General features: G+C 43.3%; 1 protein-coding gene across 1 annotated transcript in view; it reads right to left on the bottom strand.

Annotated features, from left to right (window-relative positions):
• Window positions 1–3,449: 3,449 nt before the first annotated feature.
• atp6v1ba (ATPase, H+ transporting, lysosomal, V1 subunit B, member a) overlaps window positions 3,450–14,937 on the bottom strand; it is a 47,379-nt gene continuing 35,891 nt past the window's right edge. The window contains exons 10-14 of the mRNA XM_047351636.1: window positions 13,165–13,315; window positions 12,847–12,929; window positions 8,826–8,930; window positions 8,596–8,725; window positions 3,450–4,400 (exon numbers count right to left, since the gene is read on the bottom strand). Coding sequence (XP_047207592.1) covers window positions 4,258–4,400; window positions 8,596–8,725; window positions 8,826–8,930; window positions 12,847–12,929; window positions 13,165–13,315 — 612 coding nt within the window. The 3' untranslated portion in view covers window positions 3,450–4,257. The remainder of the gene's footprint in view (window positions 4,401–8,595; window positions 8,726–8,825; window positions 8,931–12,846; window positions 12,930–13,164; window positions 13,316–14,937) is intronic.

The following is a 14,937-nucleotide window of genomic DNA, read 5'->3' as shown; positions in this document are numbered from 1 at the left end:
ACACCTGCAAACAGAAGGCTTGCGTGACAGATAAAGAGGATGGATGGAATTAGGTTAGACTCCAGTGTGAATGTCAATCTCTTAACGGTCTTAAATAATTAAATTCAGGAATGAGAAAAAGAAAGTACATACCCTTATAGTTCAAGGAGTTCTGTATTAGGACAAAAAATTATTTGGTCTTTAACCTGGTTGTCAAACAGGTTTAGAATTAAGAAGCGGTGTGTGAAAAACCAACTGCACCACCTGCTGCTTCCACAAGATTTAAGGATAGTAAAAGTTGAGAGCTATTGATCAAGTGTGTGTCACCACTAGCGTCTAGTCTTGAATTTTTTAAAAGGGTGTCACAGAAGTGGGACTCCCTGGAAGTGCATGGCAGATACAGGTCCTTCTCAAAATATTAGCATATTGTGATAAAGTTCATTATTTTCCATAATGTCATGATGAAAATTTAATATTCATATATTTTAGATTCATTGCACACTAACTGAAATATTTCAGGTCTTTTATTGTCTTAATACGGATGATTTTGGCATACAGCTCATGAAAACCCAAAATTCCTATCTCACAAAATTTGCATATTTCATCCGACCAATAAAAGAAAAGTGTTTTTAATACAAAAAAACGTCAACCTTCAAATAATCATGTACAGTTATACTTGGTCGGGAATCCTTTGGCAGAAATGAGTGCTTCAATGCGGCGTGGCATGGAGGCAGTCAGCCTGTGGCACTGCTGAGGTCTTATGGAGGCCCAGGATGCTTCGATAGCAGCCTTTAGCTCATCCAGAGTGTTGGGTCTTGAATCTCTCAACGTTCTCTTCACAATATCCCACAGATTCTCTATGGGGTTCAGGTCAGGAGAATTGGCAGGCCAATTGAGCCCAGTGATACCATGGTCAGTAAACCATTTACCAGTGGTTTTGGCACTGTGAGCAGGTGCCAGGTCGTGCTGAAAAATGAAATCTTCATCTCTAAAGCTTTTCAGCAGATGGAAGTATGAAGTGCTCCAAAATCTCCTAATAGCTAGCTGCATTGACCCTGCCCTTGATAAAACACAGTGGACCAACACCAGCAGCTGACACGGCACCCCAGACCATCACTGACTGTGGGTACTTGACACTGGACTTCTGGCATTTTGGCATTTCCTTCTCCCCAGTCTTCCTCCAGACTCTGGCACCTTGATTTCCGAATGACATGCAGAATTTGCTTTCATCCGAAAAAAGTACTTTGGACCACTGAGCAACAGTCCAGTGCTGCTTCTCTGTAGCCCAGGTCAGGCGCTTCTGCCGCTGTTTCTGGTTCAAAAGTGGCTTGACCTGGGGAATGCGGCACCTGTAGCCCATTTCCTGCACACGTCTGTGCATGGTGGCTCTGGATGATTCTACTCCAGACTCAGTCCACTGCTTCCGCAGGTCCCCCAAGGTCTGGAATCGGCCCTTCTCCACAATCTTCCTCAGAGTCCAGTCACCTCTTCTCGTTGTGCAGCGTTTTCTGCCACACTTTTTCCTTGATACAGCACTCTGGGAACAGCCTATTTGTTCAGAAATGTCTTTCTGTGTCTTACCCTCTTGCTTGAGGGTGTCAATAGTGGCCTTCTGGACAGCAGTCAGGTCGGCAGTCTTACCCATGATTGGGGTTTTGAGTGATGAACCAGGCTGGGAGTTTTAAAGGCCTCAGGAATCTTTTGTGGAGTTTCCCCTCCACAACCCTGAGAGAAGACAGCATAGGAATCGTAGCCCTGCACAAAATCCCGAGTGCGCCAGTTCAAGCAGAAATCCCCCATTACAGCCGCCATTGCGCATGGACCCCCCGAACTTCCTATTCATCAGAACACTTCACGTGAGACAGTGGTGTCAGAAGTCAGCCCTCGAGGCATGTTTTATGTGCACCATGATTCAGCACATCTGAATCAAACTGATGGTTCAGTAGCAGGCCACTGCAGAGCTAGGTGAAATGCCAGGGAAGTAATTTGGCCATTTTAATTATCTGGGTTGGAGCAAGGACACATCTAAAACCTACTGGTCACTGGGCCTTGAAGACTGGAGCTGGACATCCCTGATGTAAGAGGTTGTGTCTATGCAGGGAAAATTGGTTTTGAAAAAGCTATTTAAGTATGTTTTTTTGAATCATGTTTTGCTTTGTTTGAGTGCCAGCAGGCCTCTAAGCCTTGATGCTATAAAATCTGTTTAGGGTTGTGTTTTGAAGTTAGGACAAACTTTTATCTCAATGAGTAGTTTAAACACTGATGGTCTAGTAACATGGGTGTGCTCCCTTTTACCTGTGTTTTTCAATCTCCTTCTCACTATACTGCAGAAAATATAGGGGTTGGACAATGAAACTGAAACACCTGGTTTTAGACCACAATAATTTATTAGTATGGTGTAGGGCCTCCTTTTGTTCCCAATACAGCGTCAATTCTTCTTGAGAATGACATATACAAGTCCTGCACAGTGGTCAGAGGGATTTTAAGTCATTCTTCTTGCAGGATAGTGGCCAGGTCACTATGTGATACTGGTGGAGGAAAACGTTTCCTGACTCGCTCCTCCACAACACCCCAAAGTGGCTCAATAATATTTAGATCTGGTGACTGTGCAGGCCATGGGAGATGTTCAACTTCACTTTCATGTTCATCAAACCAATCTTTCACCAGTCTTGCTCTGTGTATTGGTGCAATGTCATCCTGATACATGGCACCGCCTTCAGGATACAATGTTTGAACCACTGGATGCACATGGTCCTCAAGAATGGTTCGGTAGTCCTTGGCAGTGATGCGCCCATCTAGCACAAGTATTGGGCCAAGGGAATGCCATGATATGGCAGCCCAAACCATCACTGATCCACCCCCATGCTTCACTCTGGGCATGCAACAGTCTGGGTGGTACGCTTCTTTGGGGCTTCTCCACACCGTAACTCTCCCGGATGTGGGGAAACAGTAAAGGTGGACTCATCAGAGAACAATACATGTTTCACATTGTCCACAGCCCAAGATTTGCACTCCTTGCACCATTGAAACTGACGTTTGGAATTGGCATGAGTGACCAAAGGTTTGGCTTTAGCAGCCTGGCCGTGTATATTGACCCTGTGGAGCTCCCGACGGACAGTTCTGGTGGAAACAGGAGAGTTGAGGTGCACATTTAATTCTGCCGTGATTTGGGCAGCCGTGGTTTTGATTTTTGGATACAATCCGGGTTAGCACCCGAACATCCCTTTCAGACAGCTTCCTCTTGCATCCATAGTTAATCCTGTTGGATGTGGTTCGTCCGTCTTGGTGGTATGCTGGCATTACCCTGGATACCGTGGTTCTTGATTTAAACCAGCCTAGCGCTGTTCCAAAAGTATTCATATTTGTTAAAGTTGTTTGGCCAAAAGTCATTATTGTCATGGAAAATCAGTCATCAGTTGATCAAAACCAAAGTCAGCACTGGAGTTGCAATAAAGAGAAACAGTAAAACATTACATGTAATTTAATTTATTCAGAGATATACTCACAAAGGATTTCATTTCCACAACAAATAATTAATTTTTGCACACAGATGGGAATGTTCATTATACATTATTCTCAACAAAACACAACAATGTAAACTTACACCTTTATCTGATTTCAGGCAGATAAGCCCATATGATAGCAAAGTGACAAACCTCTGATCAAATTATGACCCATATCTGTGTGAATTTTGTTAAGATGTTTGAATCTGAGGTAACTGGAAAAAAACAACAGCAGCTTTCTGAAAGCAACAAAAAATAAGACAATATTTTCAGTTAATACATAGCAGTACTGTGAAGTCAAATAAATGCCGTTTTAATTTTGTCTCTTAATTTAGAAATCTAGAAGCAACTTTCCTTATATGTTTTTTTCCTGGAGTCAGCTTGTTGTGTTGATTAAAAGAAAATAATGGTGGAGCATGTACACAACTGAATAAATAAGGACTGATCTAAAACTACAATGATATTTTCACTGTTTTGCACTTAAAAGTAGATACTAGAACCACCAAAACTTACTGATAACTTCAGAACACAGAACAGTACAAGCTACAGTACAAGCACATATTAGAAAGGCCTTTGTCCTCTTCCTTATTGAGGGTAAGGGAGGGCGATGTGGTGCTGAAGGGCGGAGATGATTCATGGAGTTTGAGAAGAGTGGAGGCTTGACAGCATATTTTTTAAGCCCACCAGGGTGAAAGAGTGCAGGTAAGGATAAAGGGTAGGAGAAAAAAAAATCAGGTAAGAGGTGGGCCTGAAAAGGAACATTTTTAAGTACACCTTAGTGGCGAGCAGCAGATTCTCTAGGGTAAAACTCAGCCAAGGTGCTCTGAGGAATCCTCTTCAGCATCTCCTTAGGGAAAATTCGAAGTAGCTGCCAGCCAATGTCCAGAGTTTCATATACAGTCCTGTTGTCATACGGGCCTGAGGGAGACACAGTGTCAAAACAGCACATTAACCGGGGATGTAATGTGTACATGTTTTCTACCTATATACCACATTTACTCAAAAACATCCTGTAGATAGGCAAGATGATATGTGATCATGAAACAATTGTGCAAATTTTTAATCAGTTTCAGTTTTAAACTCAGATAGCTAAAACGTTTAAAAAGAAACATCTAGAGATCCACGAGCTTATAAAATGATGTCTAAACGTGGCAACAGAAATATACATTAAAAGTTCGGTAAACCAGAAGTCTTTGCGGTGCGGTTGTGCTGCAGAAAGCCACTCACACTGTGCTGCGGCCAGCCCGGCCCAGCTCCGGCTGCGGAAACGGCGCTCGAGACCAGGGCCGTGTCCCAATTCCCACACTACACCCTACGCCCCTCTATGAAGTGTTTACTTTGTACAAGTGCATGTAAGGGTTGAAGTGCGCAGGTTACAAGCGTGCAAAATTGGAGAATTGGAACAGTAGGGGTTACGTCATCGACTTGCACCTCTGCACCGTAACTGCAACATCAAAAAGGGCGGGAACCGGCACTGTTTCCACAGTCTTGCTGCTAAAACAACTATTTAAAACTGCAACAAGCAATTGTTTTGAGGAGAAGTAAGTGCAGGAAGCGACGGAGGCTTATACACCAGACTCTCGCTGCGCCAGTGTTTGTTTGAAAGGTAACTTCAGTTTTATGGGGTACTGACTGCCCAGACTCACTCTGAACCCAATGATATCTTACAATGTTGAGCCTGGAAAACCAGTAAAAAAAAATATTTGTCGGCTTGCTGTCTAAAGTTTACGCAGTTCTTATTATTCTGATTTGATGGCTGGTTACGTTGATGGTTGTGATTGGTTTTTGCTCAGAACGTCATTTGCAGCAGTGAATTGTGGGTAATATACTTCGGCGAAATCAGCTTAGATGCGGGCTTCGCCGAAGGGCGGATGTGGGGCACAAATGGGGCGGGGCTAAGGACGACTCTGGAGAATTGGGACACACTACGCACTCGAACCCATCAACGGGAACGCGCAATTCAGGGACACAAGGGTGGAAGTGCGGGTATTGGGACAGGGCCCAGACGTTTATGTGGGTTCATGTGCTTTCTGTGAGCTCACACGAGAACTAGCCCAAATATTTAGCAGGTAAACTGTCATAAACAAAGCCCATATTTGGCCGTATTTTGACCCCGTGTCACCGGTTATTAAGTAATGTTCACGTTTCAGAGCATGCAGGCAAAATAAGAAGCGCCTCCGTTTCCTCGTTTTTCTGTTTTGTGTCGTTTTGATTACACTAGTCAAGTTAGCGTATGTTGGTAGGTTGATTTTATTATGAAATTCACCGGTACTCTCTCCTGCCTGGCTTACTGTTTGGCTGGTAAAATTCATGAGCTTGATGCAGAAGCGGCTGCAGCGTCCGGCCAAATTTCGTTCTTGCGGAAACAGTTCGTTGAGCCACACGGCCTCGGTAACAGCAACCGCACTGCACTGTGGCTAATGTGAGTGTACACATTGATTTTAATGCCCATGTCCCATTACCCGCACTTCCACCCTTGTGTCCCTGAATTGCGCGTTCCCGTTGATGGGTTCGAGTGCGTAGTGTGTCCCAATTCTCCAGAGTCGTCCTTAGCCCCGAAGTATATTACCCACAATTCACTGCTGCTGGTGACGTTCTGAGCAAAAACCAATCACAACCGTTAACGTAACCAGCCATCAAATCAGAATAATAACTGCGTAAACTTTAGACAGCAAGCCGACAAATATATTTTTACTGGTTTTCCAGGCTCAACATTGTAAGATACCACTGGATTCAGTGTGAGTCTGGGCAGTCAGTAGGCCATAACACTGAAGTTACCTTTCAAACAAACACTGGTGCGGTGAGAGTCTGGTGTATAAGCCTCCTCCACTTCCTGCACTTTCTTCTCCTCAAAACAATTGCTTGTTGCAGTTTTAAATAGTTTTTTTAGCAGCAAGACTGTGAAAACAGCGCTGGTTCCTGCCCTTTTTGATGTTTCAGTTACGGTGCAGAGGTGCAAGTCGATGACGTAACCCCTACTGTCCCAATTCTCCAATTTCGCACGCTTGTAACCTGCGCACTTCAACCCCTACATGCACTTGTACAAAGTAAACACTTCATAGAGGGGCGTAGGGTGTAGTGTGGGTATTGGGACAGGGCCAATGACTTGGGTTCCTAGCAGCGCCCGGAACTAAACCGCGTTCAGTGTGCAAAACGCCCTTCACTTTGCTCCCACACTTCTACTCACTGATATTTCCTTGTGATTTCCTGTGTTCTCCAGATGTTCTTCTGTACCATCAAAAAGCTCTGTATGTCAAATCTGCACTAGGATTTCTTCTAATAATCCCCAGAATGGTCGTATATACAGTGCAGGCCATATTTACTGGCAACTTGGGTAAAGATGTGTAAAAATCCTCGAAATAAATTCAGGTTTTATTGCAGCAACATGACATCCCCAAAAGTTTATAAAAGTCGACCTTTAACTTTGGAACATGTATTCAGGGGTGGACTTATCTTATAAGAACCGGGCAATACAATGAATATATTTCTTGTATTGTGAGTTGTGCCAGGTGACATGTTTTAAATGGGGAATGCTCAACAAACAACTGTTTGAAACATTCCACAGGTGAAGAGGTTAACTGGAAACAGGGGAGTGTCATGATTTGGCATCAAATAATTATCTCTGAAAGGCGCAGTTGTTCACAAGCAAGGATGGGGCGAGGTTCATCATTTTGTAAACAACTGCGACAGAATATAGTCCAACAGTTTAAGAGTATTTCTTAATATACGATTGCAAGGAAGTTAGGGATTTCATAATCTGCAGTACATATCATCAAAAGATTCAGAGAATCTGGAGAAATCTCTCCATGTAAGCAGCATGCCAAAAACCAACATTAAATGGCCATGACCCTCGACCCCACATCACATACCAACATCTTTCTGTAATGGATATTACCACGTGAGGTCAGGACCACTTCAGAAAACCATTGTCAGTTAACCCAGTTCATCGCTACATCTATAAGTCCAAGCTAAAGGTCTACCATGCAAAGCTAAAACCATATGTATCAACAACACCCAGACACACCGCCGACTTCTCAGGACCCAAGCACATCTGAGATGGACTGAGTTAAAGTGGAAAAGTGTGACATGCTCAGATGAGTCCACATTTTAAAAAGTCTTGAACGTCATGTCTTCTGAATTATTATCACCATAAAGGTCAAAAGTCAACATCTGTGATGGTATGGGGGGGTGTTATTGCCCATGGCATGGGTAACTTGTACATCTGTAAAGGCACCATTAATGCTGAGAGTTACCTACAGGTTATGGAGCAACAGGTGCCATCTAAGCAACATCTTTTTCAGGGATGTTCCTGCTCATTTCAACATGACATTGCCAAGCGACATTCTGCACGTTACAACCGCATGGCTTTATTGTAAAAGTTCTGGTACCAGACTGGCCTGCCTGCAGTCCAGACCTATCTCCCATTGAAAACGTGTGGTGCTCTATGAAGGTCAAAATATGACGGAGACCCCAGACTGTTGAGCAACTGAAGCTGTACATTAAACAAGAATGGAAAAGAACTTCACCTGCAACGATGTCGTCAGTTTCCAAATGCTTATTGGGTGTTGTGACACAGAAAGGTAATGTAACACAGTGGAAAACATGCCCCTGTCCCAGCTTTTTGGAACGTGTTATAAGCATCAAGTTCAAATAAGTGAATAATTACCAAAAAACAAAGTTTAGAAGCAAGCAAGGCAATGCCTCTTTCAATGCCACAAAATTGCCTGTTAGGACTTTGCAAGGGAGCATCAAACATGGAAAAGTGAAAGGTGGAAAAGATTTTTATTCTCCAACGAGAATATTGATCCTTGACAGTGCTGATGGCTTCTAACGTTACTGGAATGACAAGGAGATCCGACCTGAGATATTTTCTATATGGCACAGTGGGACAAGGGCCTTTTCCTTCAATAGAACTGTGGAGCCTTCCAAAGCAAACTAAATTTTACAAGCAGTTGCCAGAAAAATGTCACCTTTTCCTTGAATCTACTTTCCTATTAAAGTAATATCTTTGCGAACAAACTAAACTAGGAAGATTCTTCAAAAAAAAAACATATCCCATCTAAAAAAAAATTGTCAAAATACGCAAATCTTCGTTCATTCAACACTTTCTTACCCTGAGCAATAAAATTCTTCTCAAACTTCTGCAGGAACTCCAGGTAGAGCAGATCATCAGAGGTAAGGGCCTCTTCTCCTACTACAGCCTTCATGGCCTGGACATCTTTACCAATGGCATAACAGGCATACTAGAGGTAAACAGAGGCACACATTATAGTGATGATGATGACTGTCCTTTAAACGTCACTTTCCATGCTTTAAACAATTGCCTTTAAAAAGATTTGTTACCAGCTGGTTAGACACATCAGCATGGTCTTTCCTGGTCATCCCTTCACCGATGGCAGACTTCATCAGACGAGACAGTGAGGGCAGCACGTTAATAGGTGGGTAGATCTGAAAGACATAACATGTTTATACATTGTGTAATGGTCCTGCAATGGACTTGTAGACTCCAGGACCCCTGTGACCATGAACACAACTAAACAGGTACAGAAAATGTATTTATCTTTTAATTCTCTCTCATTAGGTCAAAATATAAATACAGTTAATTGACTAAGTTCATTCTTTCTCAGAATGATTGAGGCAAGCACCAGGCTGGAGAACAGTCCTCTAAATACAAACATTTGACAGTTTGACGTTCTGGATGATTCAGATGTATCTTTACTCTTTTCTATCACACATTAACAAATGTTATGAAACATTAAAATTTTATTCAGTTTAATCCAGTTCTATTTCATCCCTAATGACCGCCAGAGGGCGGTGCTAAAAGCACTGCTGCTGTTATTTGGCTCTAAACCTGGTGACGGCAGCGGTGTTTGCCCTCCTGTCCCAGTGTGCTCAACTGTGTGGTCCGTTTCGGCTCACGGCATTAAGCTTTCTTTAGATTGGTTTGATTTTATACCTGGTGATGGCAGCGGTGTTCACCCCCCTCTCCCAGGGGGATATGTTGCATGATGACATGAAATTGCTGCATCTGTTGGCGACCGAACAGTGGGGAGCAATGATATGGTCTTTCTTTTTCTGCGTGGTGTGCGTAGGTTGCACCCACTGCTGGTTTGGAGAGTGCCTGATTGGGATCTGCCCTTGGTTCTCCAAGCTTTGTGCTGTTCCCCTTTCGAGCCTTTGGTGCAAGTTGACCTCAAGTGGCTCTCGTATAAGAATGCCTTTTTGTTGGCTATTGTTTTGGCAAAGAGGGTTGGCGAGATGCATGCTCTTTCTGTGAGTCCCTCATGTCTTCAAAGGGCTCCAGATGGTTCTGGTGTCGCCTTGTGGCCTAACACTGCATTTGCGCCTAAGGTGTTGTCTAGTTTGCACCGTAACCAACCACTGAGGTTGGCTTGGTTTCGACATCAGTCTGGTGCAATGGTGATGGGTCTGACTTAATTGGTCCCAGTACGGTCTCTGAAGGCATACCGTCGGCCACTGCAGCTGTAAGACGCTCAGACCAGCTTTTCCTGTGCTATGGCTGTCCCAGGAGGGGTTGACCTCTTCATAGACAACGTCTCTCCCACTGGATTGTGAATGTCATCTCCCACGCCTACAGTGCAGGACGTCGTCCACTGCCGGTCCATATGAAGGTCCACTCTACCAAGAGCGTCTCTGCTTCCTGGGCTGCTATGAGGCGGGTTCCGCTGGAGGCCATATGTGCTCCTGCATCATGGGCTTCCCCAAGCACTTTTGACAGGTTCTATAAGTGTCAATATGGCTGTCCCTCATCCCCTGGGCCAGATTCTTTTGCGAGGCTCCGCTGGGCTCTCTCAGTGAGGTATGTGCTCAGAATTCCTGGTGGTCATCCGGGATTCATAGAACCATAGTTACATACAGTACAGACCAAACGTTTGGACACACCTTCTCATTCAAAGAGTTTTCTTTATTTTCATGACTATAAATATTGTAGCTTCACACTGAAGGCATCAAAACTATGAAGTAACACATGTGGAATTATATACTGAACAACAAAGTGTGAAACAACTGAAAATATGTCTTATATTCAAGGTTCTTCAAAGTAGCCACCTTTTTCTTTGATTACTGCTCCGCACACTCTTGGCATTCTGTTGATGAGCTTCAAGAGGTAGTCACCTGAAATGGTTTTCCAACAGTCTTGAAGGAGTTCCCAGAGATGCTTAGCACTTGTTGGCCCTTTTGCCTTCACTCTGCGGTCCAGCTCACCCCAAACCATCTCGATTGGGTTCAAGTCTGGTGACTGTGGAGGCCAGGTCATCTGGCGCAGCACCCCATCACTCTCCTTCTTGGTCAAATAGACCTTACACAGCCTGGAGGTGTGTTTGGGGTCATTGTCCTGTTGAAAAATAAATGATGGTCCAACTAAACGCAAACCAGATGGAATAGCATGCTGCTGCAAGATGTTGTGGTAGCCATGCTGGTTCAGTATGCCTTCAATTTTGAAGAAATCCCCAACAGTGTCACCAGCAAAGCACCCACACACCATCACACCTCCTCCTCCATGCTTCACGGTGGGAACCAGGCATGTAGAGCCCATCTGTTCACTTCTTCTGCGGCACACAAAGACACGGTGGTTGGAACCAAAGATCTCAAACTTGTACTCATCAGACCAAAGCACAGTTTCCACTGGTCTAATGTCCATTCCTTGTGTTCTTTAGCCCAAACAAGTCTCTTCTGCTTGTTGCCTGTCCTCAGCAGTGGTTTCCTAGCAGCTATTTTACCATTAAGGCCTGAATCACAGTCTCCTCTTAACAGTTGTTCTAGAGATGTGTCTGCTGTTAGAAGTCTGTGTGGCATTGACCTGTTCTCTAATCTGAGCTGCTGTTAACCTGGTGGCTACTTTGAAGAACCTAGAGTATAAGACATATTTTCAGTTGTTTCACACTTTTTTGTTCATTATATAATTCTACATATGTTAATTCATAGTCTTGATGCCTTCAGTGTGAAGCTACAATATTCATAGTCATGAAAATAAAGACAAGTCTTTGAATGAGAAGGTGTGTCCAAACCTTTGGTCTGTACTGTATATAACTTTCGTTTTATTTGTATAGCACCAATTCACAACACGTGTCAAAGCATTTTACAAATTCAATTCAATCATATCAAACAGATTTTAAGTCAGATACATACATTCCAATTAATCCTAACAGTGCATTCAGATTCAGTTTATTATTCAAATTGGTTAACGCTTTTCTATCCAAGAAACCAAGCAGATTGCATTGAGTCAGAGACTTGCAGCATTCACTCCTCCCAGATGAGCATGTAGAGACAGTGGACAGTCACTGGCGTTGACTTTGCAGCAATCCTTCATACTGAGCATGCATGAAGCGACAGTGGAGAGGAAAACTCCCTTTTAACAGGAAGAAACCTCCAGCAGAACCAGGCTCAGTATGAGCAGCCATCTGCCACAACCGACTGGGGACTTGAGAGAACAGAGCAGAGACAGAAAAAGAACACAGATGCACTGATCTAGGAGTTCGTTTTATAGGAAAGGAAAGTGAAACAATAATGGCAGTAGCTCGATTAGAGGCTTCATCTAGGAGAGAAAGACAGCTAAGCAGATGAACTCTGAGGCAGTTTTCAAGTCTAGAGTCTGAAAGAGAGCACATGCAGTTAGTCAAAGTAGAAGCTCAGCCAGTAGCTATGTCTAGGAGAGACAGGGTTAACACTGAAAGACAAAACCAAGTGGATTATTTGTAGGAGCATTAAGCTTTTCGCAGCAGCTCTTGGAGAAACTGAGACACGGGTCTCGCCCCTGGCGTTTGACCCAAACTGAGACATGGGTCTCGTACCTGGAGCTTGGCCCAAACGAGACACTGGTCTTGGCCCTGAAGCTTGGCCCAAACTGAGACACGGGTCCCGTACCTGGAACTTGGCCCAAACGAGACACTGGTCTCGGCCCTGAAGCTTGGCCCAAACCGAGACATGGGTCTCGCTCCTGGCGGTTGGCCCAAACTGAAACACGGGTCTGGTCCCGGGCGCTTGGCCCAAACCGGGACACAGGTCTCATGATAATAAGCACTACATAACTGCAGTAAACAAATTAAACAGTTTATTGTATTCTTATTAATGACCAAAAACCTCTAAAGCCTAATAAAGTATAATCATATCCTGGATAATGCAAATAAACTTTCAACATTTATAATTACTAAACCCATACAACTGTAATGTTACATTTAATTGACCATTTTGTGCTGTCCTAATGCACAACAGTCATATAAAAGCAGGACTCAGAATTTTGGTTTTGTAAGATAAAGAAGAGAAAGACATGTTGATGTGAATTTAAACTTTAAGTCAGAACTCCAGGTTCACTCTTCTGACATTACATATAAATGACATCTCTTACCTGTCTGTTGTGCAGCTGTCTGTCCACGTAGACCTGGCCCTCTGTGATGTATCCAGTAAGATCAGGAATTGGATGGGTGATGTCTGTAAGACAAAAACAGTTTCTACAGTCACAGTCACAAAATGCATATTTAGAGATACAGAAAATTAAAGACAAATTCAATAGCTCCCTTGATGCTGTAGTACAAGAAATATTTAACCTATTATACATCATGACTCTTCAGAGTTACAGAGAAGGCTGATGAAACTGCAGTCTTAAGGAAAAATAAAGAAATAAATGCGAACCACAACAGCAATGGACTTTGTTCTTGCTGCTCACCATCATTAGGCATTGTCAGAATAGGGATCTGGGTGATGGAGCCATTTCTTCCCTCTACTCTGCCTGCACGCTCATAGATGGTGGCCAGATCAGTATACATGTAGCCTGGAAAGCCTCGACGGCCAGGAACTTCCTCTCGAGCAGCAGAGACCTGATAGATTATAAAACAGTCAGCCGTTTCTGTTCTCCCATAGGGCTACATAGTGATGTATGTGTTAGCGCTGTTGCCTTTGTCACACTAAAAGTTTCAAATCAAAAAAGCTCAAATATCAGACAAAGATGACCTGTGAAAAAACAAAATGCAGTTTCAAATGATTGTATTTATTAAGAGGAAAAACATTCCCAGAATATAAAATGTAATTTCAGTAGGAAATGTTGACATTTTGAGTTAATGTAAGAAATAATGATAAACTTTCACCATAGTTCTGTAGGAAAAATATTTTGATGCAGTGTTGATGATCAGAGCACTTTAACTTTTCATGTGCATAAAAAAAATAAACATTCCCCTAAGACTAGCTTTTCATGTAAACCTAACTTAGTGGAGTGTGAAATCCCACGCGCCTGTGCTGGTTAGATGGGGGGCTGTCCCCATAGGTGAGATGTTTGTATAGGAGCTCTGGCCACATCTCAGCCTCAGCTCTTGTCGGGTGGCCTATGGCCTCTGAGGAAATGCTGGGCTGACCATGGGCCACGGGGGCGATGCAGAGCTCTGGTAGGCATCCCTTCACTTGACCTCCTATGGCTAGCTCCCTACCTTGGTCCTTCTGAAGTGGACACCTGCCCAGCATGTGGGGAATCTGGAAGGGTTTTCCCCTGCTTTGTTCGGTGTCCCACATCTCACCCGGTGAATCTTTGGACTGGGTGCTGCTGCTTCTGTGTTTAATTGACAACCTTTGTCTGCCTGGGCCTGCTGCAGCCTTCCGGAGCTGAGTCCACCTGTCCCTAACTTGCAGGCCTTCTACTGTTCTCACCACTCTAACAACTGTGCACCTCCAGGTGACAAACACGCTCACATACACCCAACCAACACAGACACACATATTTCTACACATATGCTCAGCACACAAATACACACACACACACACACACACACTAACTGATACACAAATGATACTGGTTACATCAGTGTTGCCTGCTTACTTAAATGCTGGATCCAGTTTGATTTAGTAAAGTCAATCATGCAATTAGGATCCAATCTAGAGATATTGTTTTTGCAGAGCAAAACTGCCCTGGCACATGTAGGCAACCAGCTTCTCCATATGGTATGCCTGAAATGCTGCGATAGAACATGTAAAAACACAAAACTTTTATTCCACAAATACTTCCCCAGAAGGCTTGGGGATCATTAAGATTTTGACAAATGTGCGGAGCAGTGGTAAAAACAAGGTAGAGGAAATTGGACTGTTTGAGCAGACAGCTTTTCATGTATTAAAATTGATCTTAGACAAACAGAACAGATTTGCAGACATAAACAACTAATGGTATATTTGTTTTATTTTTTTGTTTTGTCTATTTTCATTAAATACAAGAGCCTCAATAATAAAGAAATACTATGTACCAAATTTCTGGCAACATGTTCCGCAAGCGAGAAAAGCTAGCTTTAAACCAAGGAAGAGTAACATTCTTCTCTCTGGTCCCACCACAACAGTGCCTTTGAGTCTAGAGGTGACAAATCCAAAAATTAAGGTTTTTTTCTCTGTGCTCCCAGTTGGGTGTTTTATATTTTTTTATGTTTTGGCTTTCTTCTTCTAGCGTCATATCAGTCCATGTTTG

This window comes from Girardinichthys multiradiatus, chromosome 22 (genome assembly GCF_021462225.1).
Source record: "Girardinichthys multiradiatus isolate DD_20200921_A chromosome 22, DD_fGirMul_XY1, whole genome shotgun sequence".
Lineage (NCBI taxonomy): Eukaryota > Metazoa > Chordata > Actinopteri > Cyprinodontiformes > Goodeidae > Girardinichthys > Girardinichthys multiradiatus.
The sequence above is the reverse complement of the archived record's forward strand: the minus strand, read 5'-3'. Positions and strand labels throughout refer to the sequence as shown.